This window comes from Lepus europaeus, chromosome 23, assembly GCF_033115175.1.
Source record: "Lepus europaeus isolate LE1 chromosome 23, mLepTim1.pri, whole genome shotgun sequence".
NCBI classification, from domain to species: Eukaryota; Metazoa; Chordata; class Mammalia; order Lagomorpha; family Leporidae; genus Lepus; species Lepus europaeus.
Genome location: NC_084849.1, coordinates 290,179 through 308,042, shown reverse-complemented (window position 1 = coordinate 308,042; position 17,864 = coordinate 290,179). Strand labels below are relative to the sequence as shown.

At 48.9% G+C, this 17,864-nt stretch overlaps 2 protein-coding genes across 10 annotated transcripts in view; both read right to left on the bottom strand.

The window, feature by feature from the left end:
* Positions 1-8,351, bottom strand: part of GOLGA3 (golgin A3) — a 50,589-nt gene extending 42,238 nt beyond the window's left edge. For 2 of the 5 annotated variants that reach the window (XM_062182235.1, XM_062182238.1), the window contains exons 1-3: positions 8,031-8,350; positions 7,348-7,463; positions 1,471-1,785 (exon numbers count right to left, since the gene is read on the bottom strand). In XM_062182235.1, coding sequence (XP_062038219.1) covers positions 1,471-1,675 — 205 coding nt within the window. In that variant the 5' untranslated portion in view covers positions 1,676-1,785; positions 7,348-7,463; positions 8,031-8,350. Of the gene's footprint in view, positions 1-1,470; positions 1,786-7,347; positions 7,464-8,030 lie in introns of all 5 variants that reach the window. The other 3 variants (XM_062182239.1, XM_062182236.1, XM_062182237.1) reach the window with 3 other exon arrangements.
* Positions 8,352-13,350: 4,999 nt separating this feature from the next.
* Positions 13,351-17,864, bottom strand: part of CHFR (checkpoint with forkhead and ring finger domains) — a 33,976-nt gene continuing 29,462 nt past the window's right edge. For 2 of the 5 annotated variants that reach the window (XM_062182836.1, XM_062182837.1), the window contains exons 16-18: positions 16,259-16,366; positions 15,821-15,893; positions 13,351-14,535 (exon numbers count right to left, since the gene is read on the bottom strand). In XM_062182836.1, the coding sequence (XP_062038820.1) occupies positions 14,493-14,535; positions 15,821-15,893; positions 16,259-16,366 (224 nt within the window). In that variant the 3' untranslated portion in view covers positions 13,351-14,492. The other 3 variants (XM_062182833.1, XM_062182835.1, XM_062182834.1) reach the window with 2 other exon arrangements.

Here is a 17,864-nt window from a genome sequence, read left to right as displayed (position 1 = left end):
TCCCTAGGACTGAATCCTGGTGGCTTTTGTAAACAGGTACATATGCTCCTGCCACATGCAACATGACGAAGGGGTGCCCTCATCAGAGACTGTGTCATGCTGCTGTGACTCTGAGTCCCCAAAACTGTCAGGCAAGATAAACCTCTTTTCTTAATACAGTAGCCTGCTTCAGAAATCTCTTCACAGTAATGAAAAGTGCCTAACACAGCATCACACTGCACTTAAAAAAATCTAGAAGTCAAAAGATTCAATAGACAATGAGACTTGACTGTTTCCAAACACAATCCTAATGATAAACAAACACGATGAGGGTGACAAGTAGATAAAAACAGCCACAGTTACTTCTTGGCTGTTACTGAGTACTTGGAATTCCATGGGCACCACTTCTTTAAACCCCCACAACTGCCCTGACATAGGTACCAGTAATCTTCTGTCTGATAACAGAAGAGATTGAAGCGAAAATAAATTAAGCGTTTCTCTCAAAGGCATATCACTCCTGAGCGGCAGATCTAAGAGTTAGTTCCCTGCCTGTCTGAGGTGTCTCCATCCTAGGCATGAGTGCAGTTACCAGCGTCAGCTGGCATTCACCATCATTCGTAAGGCCATCCTAAGTGCTGGAACCTCATTTTCCGAGAGTTAGATTGCAGAGGAAGGCATTTTGCTTAGCCATTAGGCCAGCAGTTAGGAAGCCATGGCACACACCACAGTGCCTGGGGTCCACATTTAGCTTCAGCTCAGACTCATGACTCCAGCTTCACGCCAATGCAGGGATGGCTTAAGTGACTGGGTTCCTGCACCCAGGTGGGAGACCGAGAGTGAGTCCTCTGCTTCAAGCCCAACTAGAGTTTGACTGATGCAGGCATCTGAGGAGTGAACCAGCAAGTGGGAGCTCTCTCTCTCATTATGTCTCATTCTTGCTGTCTCTCGAATAAAAAATTTCTAAAAGGAATTAAATTATAAGTTCTGCTAGTACATTAGTGCATACCTACTCTGTAATTTTAAAGCACATACTGTACTGGTATCTCCTGACCAGGCAAGGGGAGTGAGAACGGAGCGAATAATTCACCCTTTCCTTCCGATGCAGGAATAGCTCAGCAGCTAAAATTAAAACGTGGGAACAATCTTTAGATTTCTGTTGGACTATTTCTGAATTCCAGTTATTGAACTTTGGCAACCAACCAGTCAGAAAGGCGGAATTTCAGACAAGGAATAACATGCCAGCAAAACCCACAGACACCTTCAGGGAAAACCACACCGCCCAGTCCAGCTGGTGCACAAAACCAGGTGACTCCTACTACTCTGTTCAGTACGAGCATGACCTGAAGTCAGCACCAACCGAGAAAAAATACTCAATCGATTACAACACAGTCTGAATGAATGAAATTCACAGCACAGTACTCCTCCAAAACACAAGTTCATCATGTCCTCCTGTTAAATGTTAGCAGCACACAGACCAAGCTGACTACTTACGTGGGGCTCTGTCCTGCTGGTCAAGCAGCTCTAGGGAGCCTGGGAGCTTCAAGGGGCCCTTGGTGCAAGCTGAAGTGTCACTGCTGGATCTGACCTCCAAGAGGCCATCCTGGCCAGCTGACATCCCATCCATGGTCAGGACAACACAGGCTGAGCCAATCTGGGGGGTCACAAGTGAACTGCAGGAAAATTCCGTTTCTGCCATCAGCAGCAGCTCAGAGCTCCAGGTAAGAACCTCACTCTGCTTTTCATTTTTAGGTTAAGATTTAGAGTCTCACAAAAGGCTTGACGTTAAACCAAGGAATATCATGATGCCTGAGAGGAGGGAAAGAAAAAAGTGTATCAGAAACTGTTTTTCAGATTTCAAGTCAATAACAAAATTAACATTTGGTTTCTAATTTGCATTTGTATCACCATAGGAAGCAAATATAGATTTACATTTTTGAGAAATAATTCTAGTACAATATCCTAGGTTTTGGGGATAAAACCCTGAGCTCCTGAGGGCTCTTGATGCCTACTTCAGTGCTGGCTGAAGGACACGCTCCCTCAGGTTGCCAGGAAGTTCTGTAGTCCATGGTGCAGCTGTCGGCCATCATCTATGGCAACTGAAAAACTGAGTTTTAAACTTCATTTACACTTCATTAAGTTGAACTTAAAAAGTTACCTGTGTGGCTTCTCTATCACCCAGGCCTAGGTGCCCACAGGCAAGCTCCCTGCCTAGAACACCAGGAGGGACTGCACCCAAGGCCCCAGTCTTGCCACCTCCTCCACCGCAAGCTGGACAGCTCTGGTCCAGAAGGGCAGAAGTTGAAGAAGCAGTTGCCATGGTTCCTGGTGACTGTACATTCTATGAGGGGAATTAGGCAGGCACCTGGACACACAGCCGATGACCATTTCCATCTTTCTTTGTTACCAGGATTAGCTATCTTTTAACCCAACATGCTAGGTTAAATTTAAAGGAGAAGAATTTGCCCAGAGTTTGGCAACTTGTAGTCAACTTTGAAGTGTACTGATATTAACTTATTTCCTTATCAACAGAAAGAGAATATGAGTTTCTATTCATTCTGCAGAAATGCTGGCATTTACTTCTTTTACAGTAAGTTTCTAATTACCCTATGTTTTATTCTGGTTTTAACATATTTCCAACAAATTATCTAAACTTATTCTCCAGCTTACAAATCCCATACAGACTCAGACAAGCCCAAGTGGGTGGTTCTCACAAGGAGGCATGATATCAACTCAACAGCAGAGAGCATGCCAGTTATTCCAGGACTGTCTGTTCTGATCCTATCTGCCCCCATCACTATTCACTTTGTGTAAGAGGGCAGCTACTAGTGGTGAATCTAATCCAGTTTACTGACACAGAAATGACCAGTACACAAATGGCTCTCTCTGTGGCATGATGGGTTACTTATTTGCTTGGAACCATAATAATACAGGTATTCCTCTTTGCTGCTTTGTATCATACAGGTCAGTACATTAAGAGTTATTAGAAGTGCTGTTAAAACTATAAAAATGGGGGCTGGCACCGTGGCTCACTTGGTTAATCGTCCGCCTGCAGCGCCAGCATCCCATACGGGCACCAGGTTCTAGTCCCGGTTGCTCTTCTTCCAGTCCAGCTCTCTGCTGTGGCCTGGGAAGGCAGTGGAGGATGGCCCAAGTGCTTGGGCCCCTGCAACCGCATGGGAGACGGGGAGGAAGCACCTGGCTCCTGGTCGGTGCAGTGCCGGCCGTGGCGGCCATTTGGGGAGTGAACCAACGGAGGGAGGACCTTTCTCTCTCTCTCTCACTGTATATAACTCTACCTGTCCAAAAAAAAAAAAAAAAAAAAGACTATAAAAATGGGGGTGGATGATGTGGCACAGAAGGTTCAACTGCCACTTGGGACATACCTGCAACCCATCTTAAAGAGTTCCGGTTTGGGGCTGGTGCTGTGGCGGAGCAGGTAAAGCCACCGCCTGCAGTGCCAGCACCCCATATGGGCATTAGTTTCTGATCCAGCTCTCTGCTATGGCCTGGGAAAGCAGAAGACGGCCCAAGTCCTTGGGCCCCTGCACCCGCATGGGAGACCCAGAAGAAGCTCCTGGCTCCTGGTTCCGGATCGGCGCAGCTCTGACCATTGCAGCCATCTGGGGAGTGAACCAGCGGATGGAAGACCTCTATTTCTCTGCCTCTGCCTTTCTGTAACTCTGCTTTTCAAATAAATAAATATATCTTAAAAATAAATAAATAAATAAAAAAGAGTGCCGGTTCAAGTCCCAGTACCTCTGCTTCTGATCCAGCTTCCTGCTAATGCATTCTGGGTCAGTAGGTGATAGCTCAAGTGTTTGGATCCCAGCAACCCACACAGGAGACCCAGATGACATTTCCGACTCCTGGTTTCAGCCTGGCCCAGCCACAGCTGTTGTAGGCCTTCAAGGAGTGGGACAGCTGTCTCCTCAAACTCTGTCACTCTACCTTTCAAGTAGATGAAATACATAAAATTTTTTTAAAAACCACTGTCTTAAAAAAATAAACAGCCTAGCAATTAACATGTTTGTGCCCCATAATGGAGTTACTGGGTTTGAATCCCAGCTTCAGTTTCTGATTCCAGTTTCCTGCTGATATAAACACTGGGGGCAGTTGTGATGGTTCAAGTAGTTGGGTTCCTGCCACCCACATGGGAGAACTGGGCTGAGTTCATGGCTCCTGGCTTTACCTCTGGCACAGTCCAGCCTCTATGGGCATCTAGAAAGTAAGTCAGTGGACAGGAGTTGTCTCTCTTCCCCCTCCATATCTCTTTCTCTAATAAACTAATCAAAAATTGTAAGGACACAGAGGGGCCTGCATTGTGGTACAGTGGATTAAGCTGCTCTTTCAGATGCCAGCACCCTATATGAGCACTCGTTAGAGTTCCAGTTGCTCCACTTCCAATCCAGCTCCCTGCTAATGCACTTTGGAAAGCAGCATATGATGGCCCAGGTATTTGGGTCCCTGCCACCCCCGTGGGAGACCCGGGTGGAGTCAGAAGCTCCTATTTTTGGCCTGGCCCAGCCCCAGCCATCGTGGTCATTTGGTGAGCCAGCAGAAGGAAGACCTCTTTCTCTCCATGTCTCTCCCTCTCCTAACTCTGCCTTTCAAATAAATCTTTACAAAAGAAAAAAGAATACAGAAACTTTATGTATGCTATTAGACTACAACTAGCATTAAGGGTTTGTAGCTAGAAAGTACTGTTGACAGAAATGTATGAAAACATTAGTAACCACACATTCAGAGTAGCTAATCAAAAAAAGTTACCAGAAAGGGCTCTGGGAGTCTCTGATTCATGCTGCCTAGCACAAACATTTGAAGATCAAAACAATGTCTGAGTCACAGAAATGAAGGCAGTCATTGAGGCTGGCCAAAATAGAATGCAATCTCACTGTTGCCTCTACAGTTGTCAGTAACATTTCACCCTTGAAGAGATTTTCCAGGTGGGTTGGCAGACGAATGAGCAGGACTCTGGAACCTGGGCAGGGATCTGAGCTACATCCCTATACACCCCAGCACCTCTGAAACCCATCATTCACAGGGTCCCACCTCTGGGGAAACCAGGCCTGCGTGCCAGCAGTGACCCCGGAGAGTGAGCCAAGTTTGACAGGACACTGTGGAGAGAGGAAGACAGGTCAGCAAACTGGAGGCCCCTTTATCACGGCTTGCCACCTTGAGGCAGCTGAATCAATCACAAACGAATGTGGAAGAATCAACCCAGTGAATGGTGGAACCCACTGTGTCACTAAATTTGGTCTCAGCAAAAAGAAACTTTCTGCATTTTGCTTTGCTTTGCAATGTCTTTGCTTCCGGCTTGCAGGGGTGGATGTGACGATGTCTCAATCAGCGTGTGTTCTTCCAGTGCCCAGGAACTGTTTGTTGCCTAAAACCTTGTCATGCCTTTGTGACTGCAGAAGCTGGTCTTCCCCTTGGTAACCAGGCAAAATCCATGTCTCCCTGCCCCTCAGGTAAACTGCCTTGTCCCCTCCCATCTGCTGTCACTGTACCTCAATAACACACTGCAGTTTGGTATCCAGCTACTCCATTGCATTGTTAAGGTCCTTGAAGGCAGAAACGGTCACCTCAAATCCACCTCCCCACCCTCCTCAAATGCTTCCCGTTCAAAGTAGTGCTCAACATAGCTGAGCACTTGGTTCTGCCAAATCCCACCTCTCTGCACCAAGCAAATGATTCCAAAAACAAATGACAAACACTTGACTCTTTGATCATCAACACTGCCTTTTCAAAAACAGAGTTAACTACTCCTACTGAAAATACCTGGGAGTGTGACTGACGAGGGACAAAGAATGTCTCCAGGAGTTAAAAAGACAGCCCAGTGAAGCAATGTCCCCTGAATGAGGAGCAGCAGGAGCCCTGGGGGGACCAGATCCATCTACCAGAGACAGAATATGCAGCAAGGTGGCCAGGGAGCCTCAAAGACAATGTGCCACAGTGATGATGCCTAACTCTATCACTGTCCAAAAAGAGAGGAACATTAGCCAAGTTCCACTGCCAACAGCAAGCCAAATATGATGACAATGCAACAGGCTCACTGAGCCCAAGGCCATCACACACCACTCATTTAATTCCTTTTATTCTGATTTCTTGCTAAAATTTCTTCCCTAGAGGGAAGAAGCAGGGCAAAACTGTAACAGAACTCCATAAGGTGCACCTGACTGCGGTTTCAAATGGAGAAACCACATCTCATGTGCCTACAGGACTTCCAGCATCCTCCAATCCGTGTGCGGTATGAAATCTGTATGTATTTATTCACAGCTCCATCTATGGCATCTTATTAAAGTTGTTCCTATCACCAACTAAAAAATAACAGAGCATATCCAAAGATAAAACAGGACTCTCTTAAGAAGGTTAATATCTGGTTGAGAACATGGCAGTAACCAAAAGTACAAACAGACCCATACACAAAGGGAAAATCAAAGGCAAGGCCACCTCCCTGCACAGCAGATGATCAAGTCTGGAAAGCGGGCTTCTCTTCAAATCCGAAGCCCTCCATCAGTTAACTATGAACATTTCAGGGGCTGGCGCTGTGGCATAGCAGGTTAACGCCTTGGCCTGAAACACCAGCATCCCATATGAGCACCAGTTCGAGACCCGGCTGCTCCATTTCCAATCCAGCTCTCTGCTATGGCCTGGGAAAGCAGTAGATGGCCCAGGCACTTGGGCCCCTGCACCTACATGGGAGACCTGAAGAAGCTCCTGGCTCCTGGCTTCGGATCAGCACAGGTTGGGAGTGAACCAATGGAAGACCTCTCTCTCTCTGCCTCTCCTCTCTTGGTGCAACTCTTACTTTCAAATAAATAAATAAATCTTAAAAAAAAAAAAGAAAATTCCAGCAGAGCGACAGACACAGAGATCCTCCATCTGTTGGTTCACTCCCCAAAATGTCCACAACACCTGGGGCTGGGCGAGGCTGAAGCCAGGAGCTAGACACTCAGTCCAGGTCTCTCATGTGGGTGGCAGGGACTCAAGCCATCATCTGCTGCCTCCCCGAGTGTATGTTAGCAAAAAACTGACATTGGAATGGGAGCTGGGACTCAAACCCAGGGACTCTGACATGGAGTGTGGGCATTCCCAGTGCTGTTTTATCTGTTGTGTTGGGCAGCTACTGTAACCACTCCTAGCCTGTTTTCTCATCAGTAAAACAATGAAAGTAAGAACACAAGGATTTTGCCAGGATTAAACACAGTATGGTACAGGGTCTGTTCCACGCCGTCAGAATAGCAATTATTATTGTTTTCCCTCCAGCTGTTGCTTTTCCAAACTTGATAGGTAAAAGCCAACTAGACATTCTCACTTGAGAAAGTACATTACTTAAGGCACCCGGCAAAACAAAAACATAAAAGTCACCTTCGAGTCGGGAGTCGTGCCAGCCGACTTCAATTTCCTCCTCTTGGCATTCAAGTTAGACCATAACGGAATACTATTCAGCGGTCATAAAGGGCCATGTTCACGGTATTCAAAACCTGATTACAGAAAAGGGCATGAGTCACCAGGTCTGACTTCCTAGGTGACCTGCACAGCGCGCGGGATCGGCCCGGCTCCCTCCGCACTGCACGCTACCCCGTCTTCCACTCCACGGAGCTGAGCGCCCCCGGAGGGTCTTCTCGCTGCCAGCTTCCCGTCAACGGCCGAGCCCCAGCCCGGCTCCCGCCGCCCGGGCAGCCGACCCCGGCGGTCTGCGTCCCTGGACCCCCGAGGGCACCCGCAAGTGCCCGGTGAGGGAGCGACAAGGCCCGGGCCCGCGACGCCCAGAGCCGCTGGGTCGGCCCCGTCGGAGGCCAGCGGAGACGCGCGGGAGGGCAGCCCCGGCCAGGGCGGACCCGCCGCCGACCGCAGAGGGACGGGGCGGGAGGCGAGGCGTTGCCCGAGGGCGGCGGCGAGCACTCGGGCGCTGCGACGGGGTCGTGGCTGAGGAGCGGGCTCTGCGGCCGCGGGTTCGGCAGTTCCTGAACGCGGCCGCCATCGCGTCACCCCCAGCAGGCGGGCCGGCCCCACCGCCTCGCCGCCAGCCACCGCCCCGCGACCCTCACCTGGCGCCGCGGAAGCCACAGCGGCAGACCGACCCTGCCGCCGGCGGAGACGTGGCCGTGCGCGGGGCGGTGCGGACGGCCTCGGCCCCCCGGAAACCGCCCGCGCGCCGCCTCCGTTCCGGAGGAGAAAACGTTCCCTTCGGCGTGACAGCAGGTGCCCTCAGGCCAGGCCGGCCCCGGCCAGGGGCTCCATTCGAGCTCACCCAGGACTGGCCCGAGGCGGACTTCACACAATGACCGGAGCGCTACGACCCTCGCCCAGCCAGAAACACAAGCACCAGACTCTCGGGGACCACTCTGCCAGGAAGCGAGACAATTGAACTTCCGGCGGAAGTGGCGTGGCCAGGTCTGCGTCCCCTCCAGGCCACGCCCCATCCGTCCTGCTGCGGGCGTGGCCTTCCGCCGGTCCCGCCCTCGATGGGGCGTGGCCGCAGGCCGAGGCCGCGAGTGTCGCCGCCCCTGGGACCCCGGTCGGGTCCGCGCTGTCCCCGCGGGTCGTTCTCAGCCCCCACGCACCAGCTCAGAGGTGGGGCCGTTGTTACCGTCTCGGCTTTTTCAACACACCAGCTCGGTGGCCTCGGAGGCGAGGCTCGGGGCCGAGTCGTGGCTACAAACCGCGGCGGCCCCTTCGCCGCCGGCCCCTGGAGCCGCGGGTGCGGAGCGCTGGGCCGCGGATCTGTCCGCATTCTGCGGTTCTCAGGATACGGACTCGGTTCGTGTCTGTGGCGTTAATACCTTAGCGCTTAATTTTCTTTGCAGGGATTGTAAATGGCATTGCGGGCTTTACTGCATTTTCCACACCGCCCTTGCCATTCTGCAGAAATACAGTGGTGTCCTGTGTTGGCCTCGCATCCTGCGGCCGCACCGAGCTCACTTGTTTGTTCTAGTGTTTGGTTTTTTGATGCTGTATAAACTCCTTGGAATTTCCTACATAAAAACCATCACTTTTACAAATGCGAAATTTAACGCAAAATTATGAGACCGGGGCCGGCGTGTGGCACAGCAGGTTAAGCTGCCACCTGAGACACCTGCGCCCCAGCTACTCCACTTTTGGTCCCCTTCCTGCTGGTGTGCAGCCAAGGAGGCAGATGGTGGTTCCAGTGGACCCCTGCCACTCTGTGGGAGACCCAGATCGAGCTCCTGGCTGCGGGCTCCCGCCAGGCCCAGCCCTGGCCATTGCAGACGTTCGGTGAGTGAACCCGATGGTGTACAGGCGGGGTGGGGGAAGGGATATCACAGGGTCTAAACTGCATGATACAAATTCACTTACACAACTCTCAAGAAATAAAATTTAAGATAGCAGATGTCAGCCACGGATTAGAAATGACAGGAAAAGCATGAGGGAGAGCCTTATGGAGCAGGAATGCCCCGTATCTGGATTGGGATGGTGGCCACCTGCGGTAAAGTGCCAGAATACAGCCTCAGCATGTGCTACAATGTCAGCGCCATACACACGCTGACTACATAGAAATGACAGTACCGTACACACAGACTACACATGTGATACAATGACGGAGCTATACACACACTGACTACACATGTGATACAATGACGGAGCTATGTACACGCTGCCTATACATGTGATACAATGACGGAGCTATGTACACGCTGACTACACATGTGATACAATGACAGCGGCATATACACACACTGACTACACATGTGACACAATGACGGAGCTATACACACACTGACTACACATGTGACACAATGACGGAGCTATGTACACGCTGACTACACATGTGATACAATGACAGCGGCATATACACACACTGACTACACATGTGACACAATGACGGAGCTATACACACACTGACTACACATGTGACACAATGACGGAGCTATGTACACGCTGACTACACATGTGACACAATGACGGAGCTATACACACACTAACTACACATGTGATACATTGACAGCGCCATGCACACACTGACTACATATAAATGACAGCACTGTACACACACTGACTACACATGTGATACAATGACGGAGCTATACACACGCTGACTACACATGTGACACAATGACGGAGCTATGTACACGCTGACTACACATGTGATACATTGACAGCACCATACACACACTGACTACATATAAATGACAGCACTGTACACACGCTGACTACACATGTGACACAATGACGGAGCTATACACACGCTGACTACACATGTGACACAATGACGGAGCTATGTACACGCTGACTACACATGTGATACAATGACGGAGCTATACACATGCTGACTACACATGTGATACAATGACAGCACCATACACACACTGACTACACATGTGACACAATGACGGAGCTATGTACACGCTGACTACACATGTGATACATTGACAGCACCATACACACACTGACTACATATAAATGACAGCACTGTACACACACTGACTACACATGTGACACAATGACGGAGCTATACACACGCTGACTACACATGTGACACAATGACAGCACCATACACACACTGACTACACATGTGATTCATTGACAGCACCATACACACACTGACTACACATGTGCTACAATGTCAGCACCATACACACGCTGACTACATAGAAATGACAGCACTGTACACACGCTGACTACACATGCGATACAATGCGGAGCTATACACATGCTGACTCTGGGTATATGCTACAATGACAGTGCCATACACACGCTGACTACACTGTGACACAATGACAGCACTATACACACACTGACTACACAGGTAGTACATTGACAGCACCATACACACGCTGACTACACATGTGACACAATGACAGAGCTATACACACACTGACTACACAGGTAGTACATTGACAGCACCATACACACGCTGACTACATATAAAGACAGCACTGTACACACAGACTACACATGTGATACAATGACGGAGCTATACACATGCTGACTGGGTATATGCTACAATGACAGTGCCATACACACGCTGACTACACGTGATATTGACAGTGCCATACACATGCTGACTATATATGTGATACAATGACAGAGCTGTACATATGTGGACTACACGTGTGATACAATGACAGAACTATACATGCGGACTACACGTGTGATACAGTAACAGAGCCATACACATGCCAACTACACATGTGATACAATGACGGAGCTATATATATGCTGACTACACATGTGATAAATGACTAAACTGTACACACCCTTTGGACCAATGTCAGTTCCTGGTTTTGATGTGGCAGCATAGTTATATAACTTACAACCAACAGAGGAAATTGGGGCAGCAATTTCTGAGCCTCTTTGCTAAGTACACTGCAGGCTGCTCCAGCGGTCCTCTCGGCTGAGCTGTTGGCCCAGAGAGGGTGTGCCGTCACCAGGGTCCCCAGCAGGCAGAAGCCCATTCCAGATCTCATTTGGTTGCATCCCCGGGAAAAAAGTTCTAGAACACTGGGAGTGACTGGCTGGGTAGCTGCTACTCTCAGATGTGGGGCTGATCATCCCAATTCTGCTAGCACTGAGGTAATTACAATGCTTTAAAACTCATTTCAGGGATGGGCACCTGGTACAGCAGTTTGGATACCACTTGGGATGTCTGCATCCAAGCTAGAGTGCCTGGGTTCAAGTCTCAGCTGCAACTGCCAATTCCAGCTTCCTGCTCATGTGCGCTCTGGGAGACAGCAGGTGATAGGGAAAGTGCTTGGGTCCCTGCCGCCAGTGCGGGAGGTCTGGACTGAGCGTCACACTCTGGGAGACAGCAGGTGATAGGGAAAGTGCTTGGGTCCCTGCCGCCAGCGCGGGAGGTCTGGACTGAGCGTCACACTCTGGGAGACAGCAGGTGATAGCGAAAGTGCTTGGGTCCCTGCCACCAGTGCGGGAGGTCTGGACTGAGCTTCAGGCTATTGATTTTGACCTGGTCCAGCCCCAGCTGTTGTGGGCATTTGGGGAGTGAACCAGCAGAAAGATATCACTCTTATCTCTCTGCCAAATGAGTAAAAATAAATATTTTAAAGCTGTATTTCAAGTTGCCCTTTTCTCTGGTCTCAGAGGAAAACAAAAACAAAACCAAAACCTAATAGGCTTGGTTGCAATCAGGACACCTCCCTAGGCCTCACCAGGCTCCCTCAGAATCCCCATGGCCTTTTCCCCTGGCTTGGAATTCACGACCCTTCAGGATAGCTCATTCTGACACAACAGGGAAGGTGGCACAACTGATGGAGAGGGGGGAGGTGGGCAGGACCGAGCCTATTATGATGGGGGTCATCAAAAGGACAGGGTGCCACAAAAAGAGACAGGTAAGGAGACATGGGGAGAAGGAAGTGGGCACCTGCAGGCCGAGCTCTGGTCTGTTCCGGCTGGGCTTAGACAGTCAGACCTAAGCAAGCAGAAGTGTCCTTGGCTGCCAGCTGCTCTTCACAGCAAGCCGATGAGCGAGCACTTACCCCTCCCGACAGGACCCAGGGCTCCAAGACAACTGGAGGTTGTTGGTTTTGTGGGGTGGGGTGGAAGGGTCATGAGGAACAGGAAGTATAGCGAACTGTAAAAGCACTGCAAGTTCACATCCACCCGCCAGTGTAAAGCAGCTATGATGTCCAGGGAACAAGCACCCTGGTCCCAGGCCTCCTCCCCAGATCAGAGGAAGTACAGAAAATCATAAAACACTGCCAAAGTTCACACCCCTGCCTCTATAAAACAGCTCATTATCACATCCAGGGAATAACCACCCTGGCCCTAAGGCCTCCGGCCCTGGCCAGAGTCATGCTCTGTCCTGAAGAGTGCTCACTGGAAGAGAAAAATGGGAACTGGGGTTCACCATCCAGCAGAGTCCCTTAGCATCCCCACTGTGGGCCAGGCATCAACTTTTCCTCACTCCTGAGAAAGTCAGGTGCCCCAAGAGCCCTGAGCCGCCCTTCCCTACCTGTACAGATCCTCCTTCCTGTACAGCGAGACCTGAGGAGAGCTGCAGGTTCTGTCTGAACCCACGCATAGAAAGGCTGCTGCATCCTCTACGGGGTCTGCAGTAAGAGGCAGGTGGAAATGAATGGTTAGCCGAGCTCTCTAAGACGGACACCAGGAAGCCCTAGCCTGCCTGACTCCTTGGGCAGCGTACCCTGGGCCCACTAGGAAAAGAGGCTGCGGCTTCCCAGGGTTGGTGGAATGAAGACTCCCTGTGGCGCTGTCACCAGATGGGCCAGGTCACTTGTGACTCGAGTTTGCTCACCTCACGAGGTTCATGAGCTGAAGGAGTCACCAGGCTGACTGGCAGTAGTAACACACCAGTAAATCTGCACGGAGTCTTCCCCCAGAACATGGGAACACATGGCAACCTCACACATGAGCCCAACAAGACAGGGGAGAAACAAACGCAGCTTGTTTATTAGAATCCAGAACGAGGACATTCTCCCACAAATACAGAGCGCTGCTTCTCAGTCTGTATCAAGAGCAAGACAATCGCTGAAAATCGTTATTCCTGAGAAGAAGCAAAAACGCTACCAGTTTGCAAACAAACATAACAGGTGATGTCAATGACAGATAAAAAGATTTTCCTAACAAAACCCAAAGTTTCAAGTATTATTCCAGATGACATGGCAAACCTAATGTGGCAGCAAAGGCCCCAGCTCCCTCTCATGCTCTGTGGGGTCCCCGTGACAAGGGCATGCCCCACAGGGACAAGCGGGCATGTGGCTGTGGCCATCAGGAAGAAGGCAGCCGTGCATCCCGGCCCTCGCCTCTGCTCCACAGCCAGGACCCGGGGCCAGCCCTACATGAGAAACAGCAGTGCCTCAACTGACACACTTGAGCAAGGGGCTGCTAACTCAGCGTCCACAACTCATGTTAGCAGTTTTGGACATTTGAAGACTTTTTTTTTAATAAACAGTAACATATGCTTATTCTTTCAAATACCATCCACTCCTCAACTTAGTCAATTTGTAAATTATAAATTATATTACTTGTGCTACAGTTTGTGATATTTAAATCTTATTAGAAGATAAGCACCAAACCTATTAAAATAAAAAATATATAAATCGCTGTGGTCTCCCCGACAGCAGAATGCTCTGTACATCCTGCAGGCTGTAAACGTAGGCTCCCTTCTCCTTCAACAGAACGGTTTCGATAACCTTCCCCTTGCTCCCATGGAACTTTTCCTGAACAGAGATTTTGGACAAGGTACGAGGGCAAACCTGTACTACTGCACTACCACCGTCTTGAGTGAAAGAGGATGACTGTGCCCAGCACGAAGCGCCTCCATCTCTGCTGCTCGTGGCCCTGCCTGGAGCTCCCCAGAAGGACGGCTGTGGCACCAGGGCCTCTCAGTCGCTTGCAGGAGATAAAGCTCAGCGAGGGAAGTGTCACACCAGAATACCTGCCCAGAGACCCCCAGCGTCGTTTCAGGGGAACTGTAAAAATGCCCTTCAAGTGTTTGTATTCAGTATTTTTTAGAACGAGCTGTCACTGCAGCTCCAATCCTGCAGCTATCTCAGCGCCTCTCCTGATGCTTAGTTCTTGAACCTTGTCTGTTCACAGATATGATTGAATTTCCTGCAAGGAGAAAATGATCGAATTACACAAGGAAGCATCAGAGACGTTCAAACAAGCAAATTTTGAAACCACATTCTGGAAGAACTACCTACGTGTTAAACAAAATGGCAAATTTGTAACAATATCAAAGAAATTAAGTCCCTTAGATAGTCATCTTTGTCTTTTCTTAAATTCTGAAACACAAATGGATACATCTCAGGTCATTTTCTTAGAGGAGAAGAGAGTAAAAGCTAAGGCTCCTCTGCCCACACTGAGGGCACGGCAGTCACCCAGCACAGCTGAGACAGTCTGGCACAGGGCACACCTTTGCTCCCTTCACACTGTCAGAAAGAAAGGACCCAGTTAAATCTCTGTTTTTCTAATACAGTGGTCTCTCAGGGCAGGCATCTGGAGCACTCCCATTACCAGGGTGCCTGGTCCTGTTCCAGCTCCTGTTTCTAATTCCAGCTTCCTGCTAATGTGCTCCCTGGGAGGTAGCAGGTGATGACTCAAGTACTTGGGTCATTGCTATCACATGGGAACCCCAGACTGAGTTCCAGGATCCTGGATTCAGGCTGGCCCAGCCCTGGCTATTGTGGGCCTAAGTCTCTATTTGTCCCTGCCTTTCACATAGATAAGAAAAAAATAAATTTTTTTTTTTTTAAGAAAATGGTGTCTTCCACAAATTGTTCATGATCAAGTACAAAGCCAGGTTTCTATTTCACAAAACCACTCCTTAGAGGGAGGCACCTTTATCTGGGTGGTCCTGATGTTTCTCAGACTGAGGGCACTGTCTCAGTTACATGGGGCTTGAGTTACTGCTTAACACGGTGAAGCGACTGCTCCTAATCTGTGACCTCAGGGTGACCTGATATTGCCATGCACATCCATTAGAGACACACAGTGGGGGTGACTGTTATCACAACCACAAACACCCAGCTGTCACAGTGCTAGGCAGACGGGGCCTGTGTCTCGGGGTGAAGTTCTTAGCAACCAAAGCCACCAGCTCAGAAACTGCTAACCCTCAAATGTCAGGTGTGCTCCAAAAGCTGTCTGACGAGAGGTAGAGACTCCAGTCACAAATACATGGAGATGGAAGAAAACGGTGAACTCTGGCATACAAACATTTCATGAAACGAGGGAATAGAAGAGCAGAAGGCCTAAGTCACACACCGCATGACTCTGTGGAAGCACAATGACTAGGCCGGTGTGTTTATGAGTAGACAGTTGGCTATTTCCATTGCTTGCCCCATTCTGGGGCCTTGAAGACCTGTTGCTGGCAAGGGTGTTCCCCAGCCTCACTCACATGGCGTGGTGAGCCTTCACCTGTGTACGGCAGTTACGGCCCCAATAGCAATCAGGACGGGATGTTACGGCCACTAGAAAAAGAAAAAAATTACAGGTATGTATGAGATACATCACACAGACCAACTCAGCTGACTGCCTCAAGTGGAGACACAGTGAGGAACCACAGCTGAACTGCAGAACATCCTGTCGCCAAACTAATTTCCCGGATTGTTCTGGGATCTCAGAAAAGAAAAAAACACATATAATTAAAGACCAAATTTAGGAAATGACATCTGATGTCTTTAGTTTTCTGTGTTCTAGAAATTCACATTGCCTTGATCAGTCTGACAGCTGTCTACCCTTTCTGTTAGAGACAAGACCAGCGAAGGCATCTGTTAAAAAGGGAGTACAGAAGCCGATCCACCCATAAGCAGAGTCGGGGAAGGGGGTTCCGCACCTGGCAATTCAGAAGCAGGAATGTTCTGCCGATACTGATAGGTGAGCTCTCTGAAGCTGCGCAGGCCACAACAGTAACACAGCACAGTGTCCCCAGTGATCCTGTCATCTGGAAAACAGGGCCTCATGCAGACACCTTCCAGACAGACAGAACAGATGCAGCACTTTGAACTAGCAGGAAACCAACCCACCGACCCATAAATGACATAGAGACAATGGGCTAGACATGTGGAAAAACATCGACTAATCCAGAAAGAGTACTATGAAGAAAACTGACATGCATATTATTTTCTCTTGAATTCTTATTAAGCACAGGTTCAGATTTTTTTCAGATTTTAGAATGCATATATAATAATGAGTTATCTTGGGGAATAGGACCAAAGTCTGCACACTAAATTTATTTATGTTTCACATACACATCATATACAAAGCTTGAAAGTAATCTGATATGATATTTTTAGTGTGCCTGAATTTTGCCTGCAGCCTATCACTTGAGGTCAGGTGTAGAATTTTCTATTTGTGGCGTCAGGTCAGCAACTCAAAACTTGGATTTCAGAGCATTTTGGATTTTACATTTTTGAATCAGGGATGCTTAACCTGTATGTTGTGAAAACCAAGTGGCACCTGGGAAGAGACCTGTAAATGTGACTGCCTACAATTTAAATAATAACATGGAAATACAAACAACAATCAAAGGTGAAAAACTAATGATACAGTGAGAAAAATGACAATGTATTAAACACTTTTAACAAAGAAATCATACAAGCCCATACCAAAACATAATTCCCTAATAGTCTCATATAAATATGGGCCAAGATCAGAAACAAGCAGATGAACCATAAACGCAAAAACATGATCAATCTTGTCAATAATCAAGTATAGACAAATAAAACAATGACCTATCATGGTCAGTGTCTCTCAAATTTAGAAGATTTAGGGCAAATATAGAGCATGGAGGCTGGGGTATCTCCTTTTCAGGCACTGAGGTACAGCAGGAACTGGGGCAAGCTAGGAACTACGCACGTGCCTGTGACAAAGGCTCACCTGTGTGAACCACTGGGTTGAAAATCCCATTTTTATTCTATTTTTTTAATTAATTAATTTATTTTTTTGACAGGCAGAGTGGACAGTGAGAGAGAGACAGAGAGAAAGGTCTTCCTTTTTGCCATTGGTTCACCCTCCAATGGCCGCTGCGGCCGGCGCATCTCGCTGATCCGAAGCCAGGAGCCAGGTGCTTCTCCTGGTCTCCCATGGGGTGCAGGGCCCAAGGACTTGGGCCATCCTCCACTGCCTTCCCAGGCCACGGCAGAGAGCTGGCCTGGAAGAGGGGCAACCAGGACAGAATCCGGCACTCCGACCGGGACTAGAACCCGGTGTGCCGGCGCTGCAAGGCAGAGGATTAGCCTGTTAAGCCACGGCACCGGCCAAAAAATCCCATTTTTCTTACTCTGTAACAACTTTTCAAAACCAAAATATTGCCTTGTAGATACTATTATTATTACAATATTGAAATAATACTGCAATATTCAAATAGTAGGAAACTTAAAACAACATATGCTTTATTAGTGAACATGGTTTAAAAAAACTATTAGAATATTATGTAATAA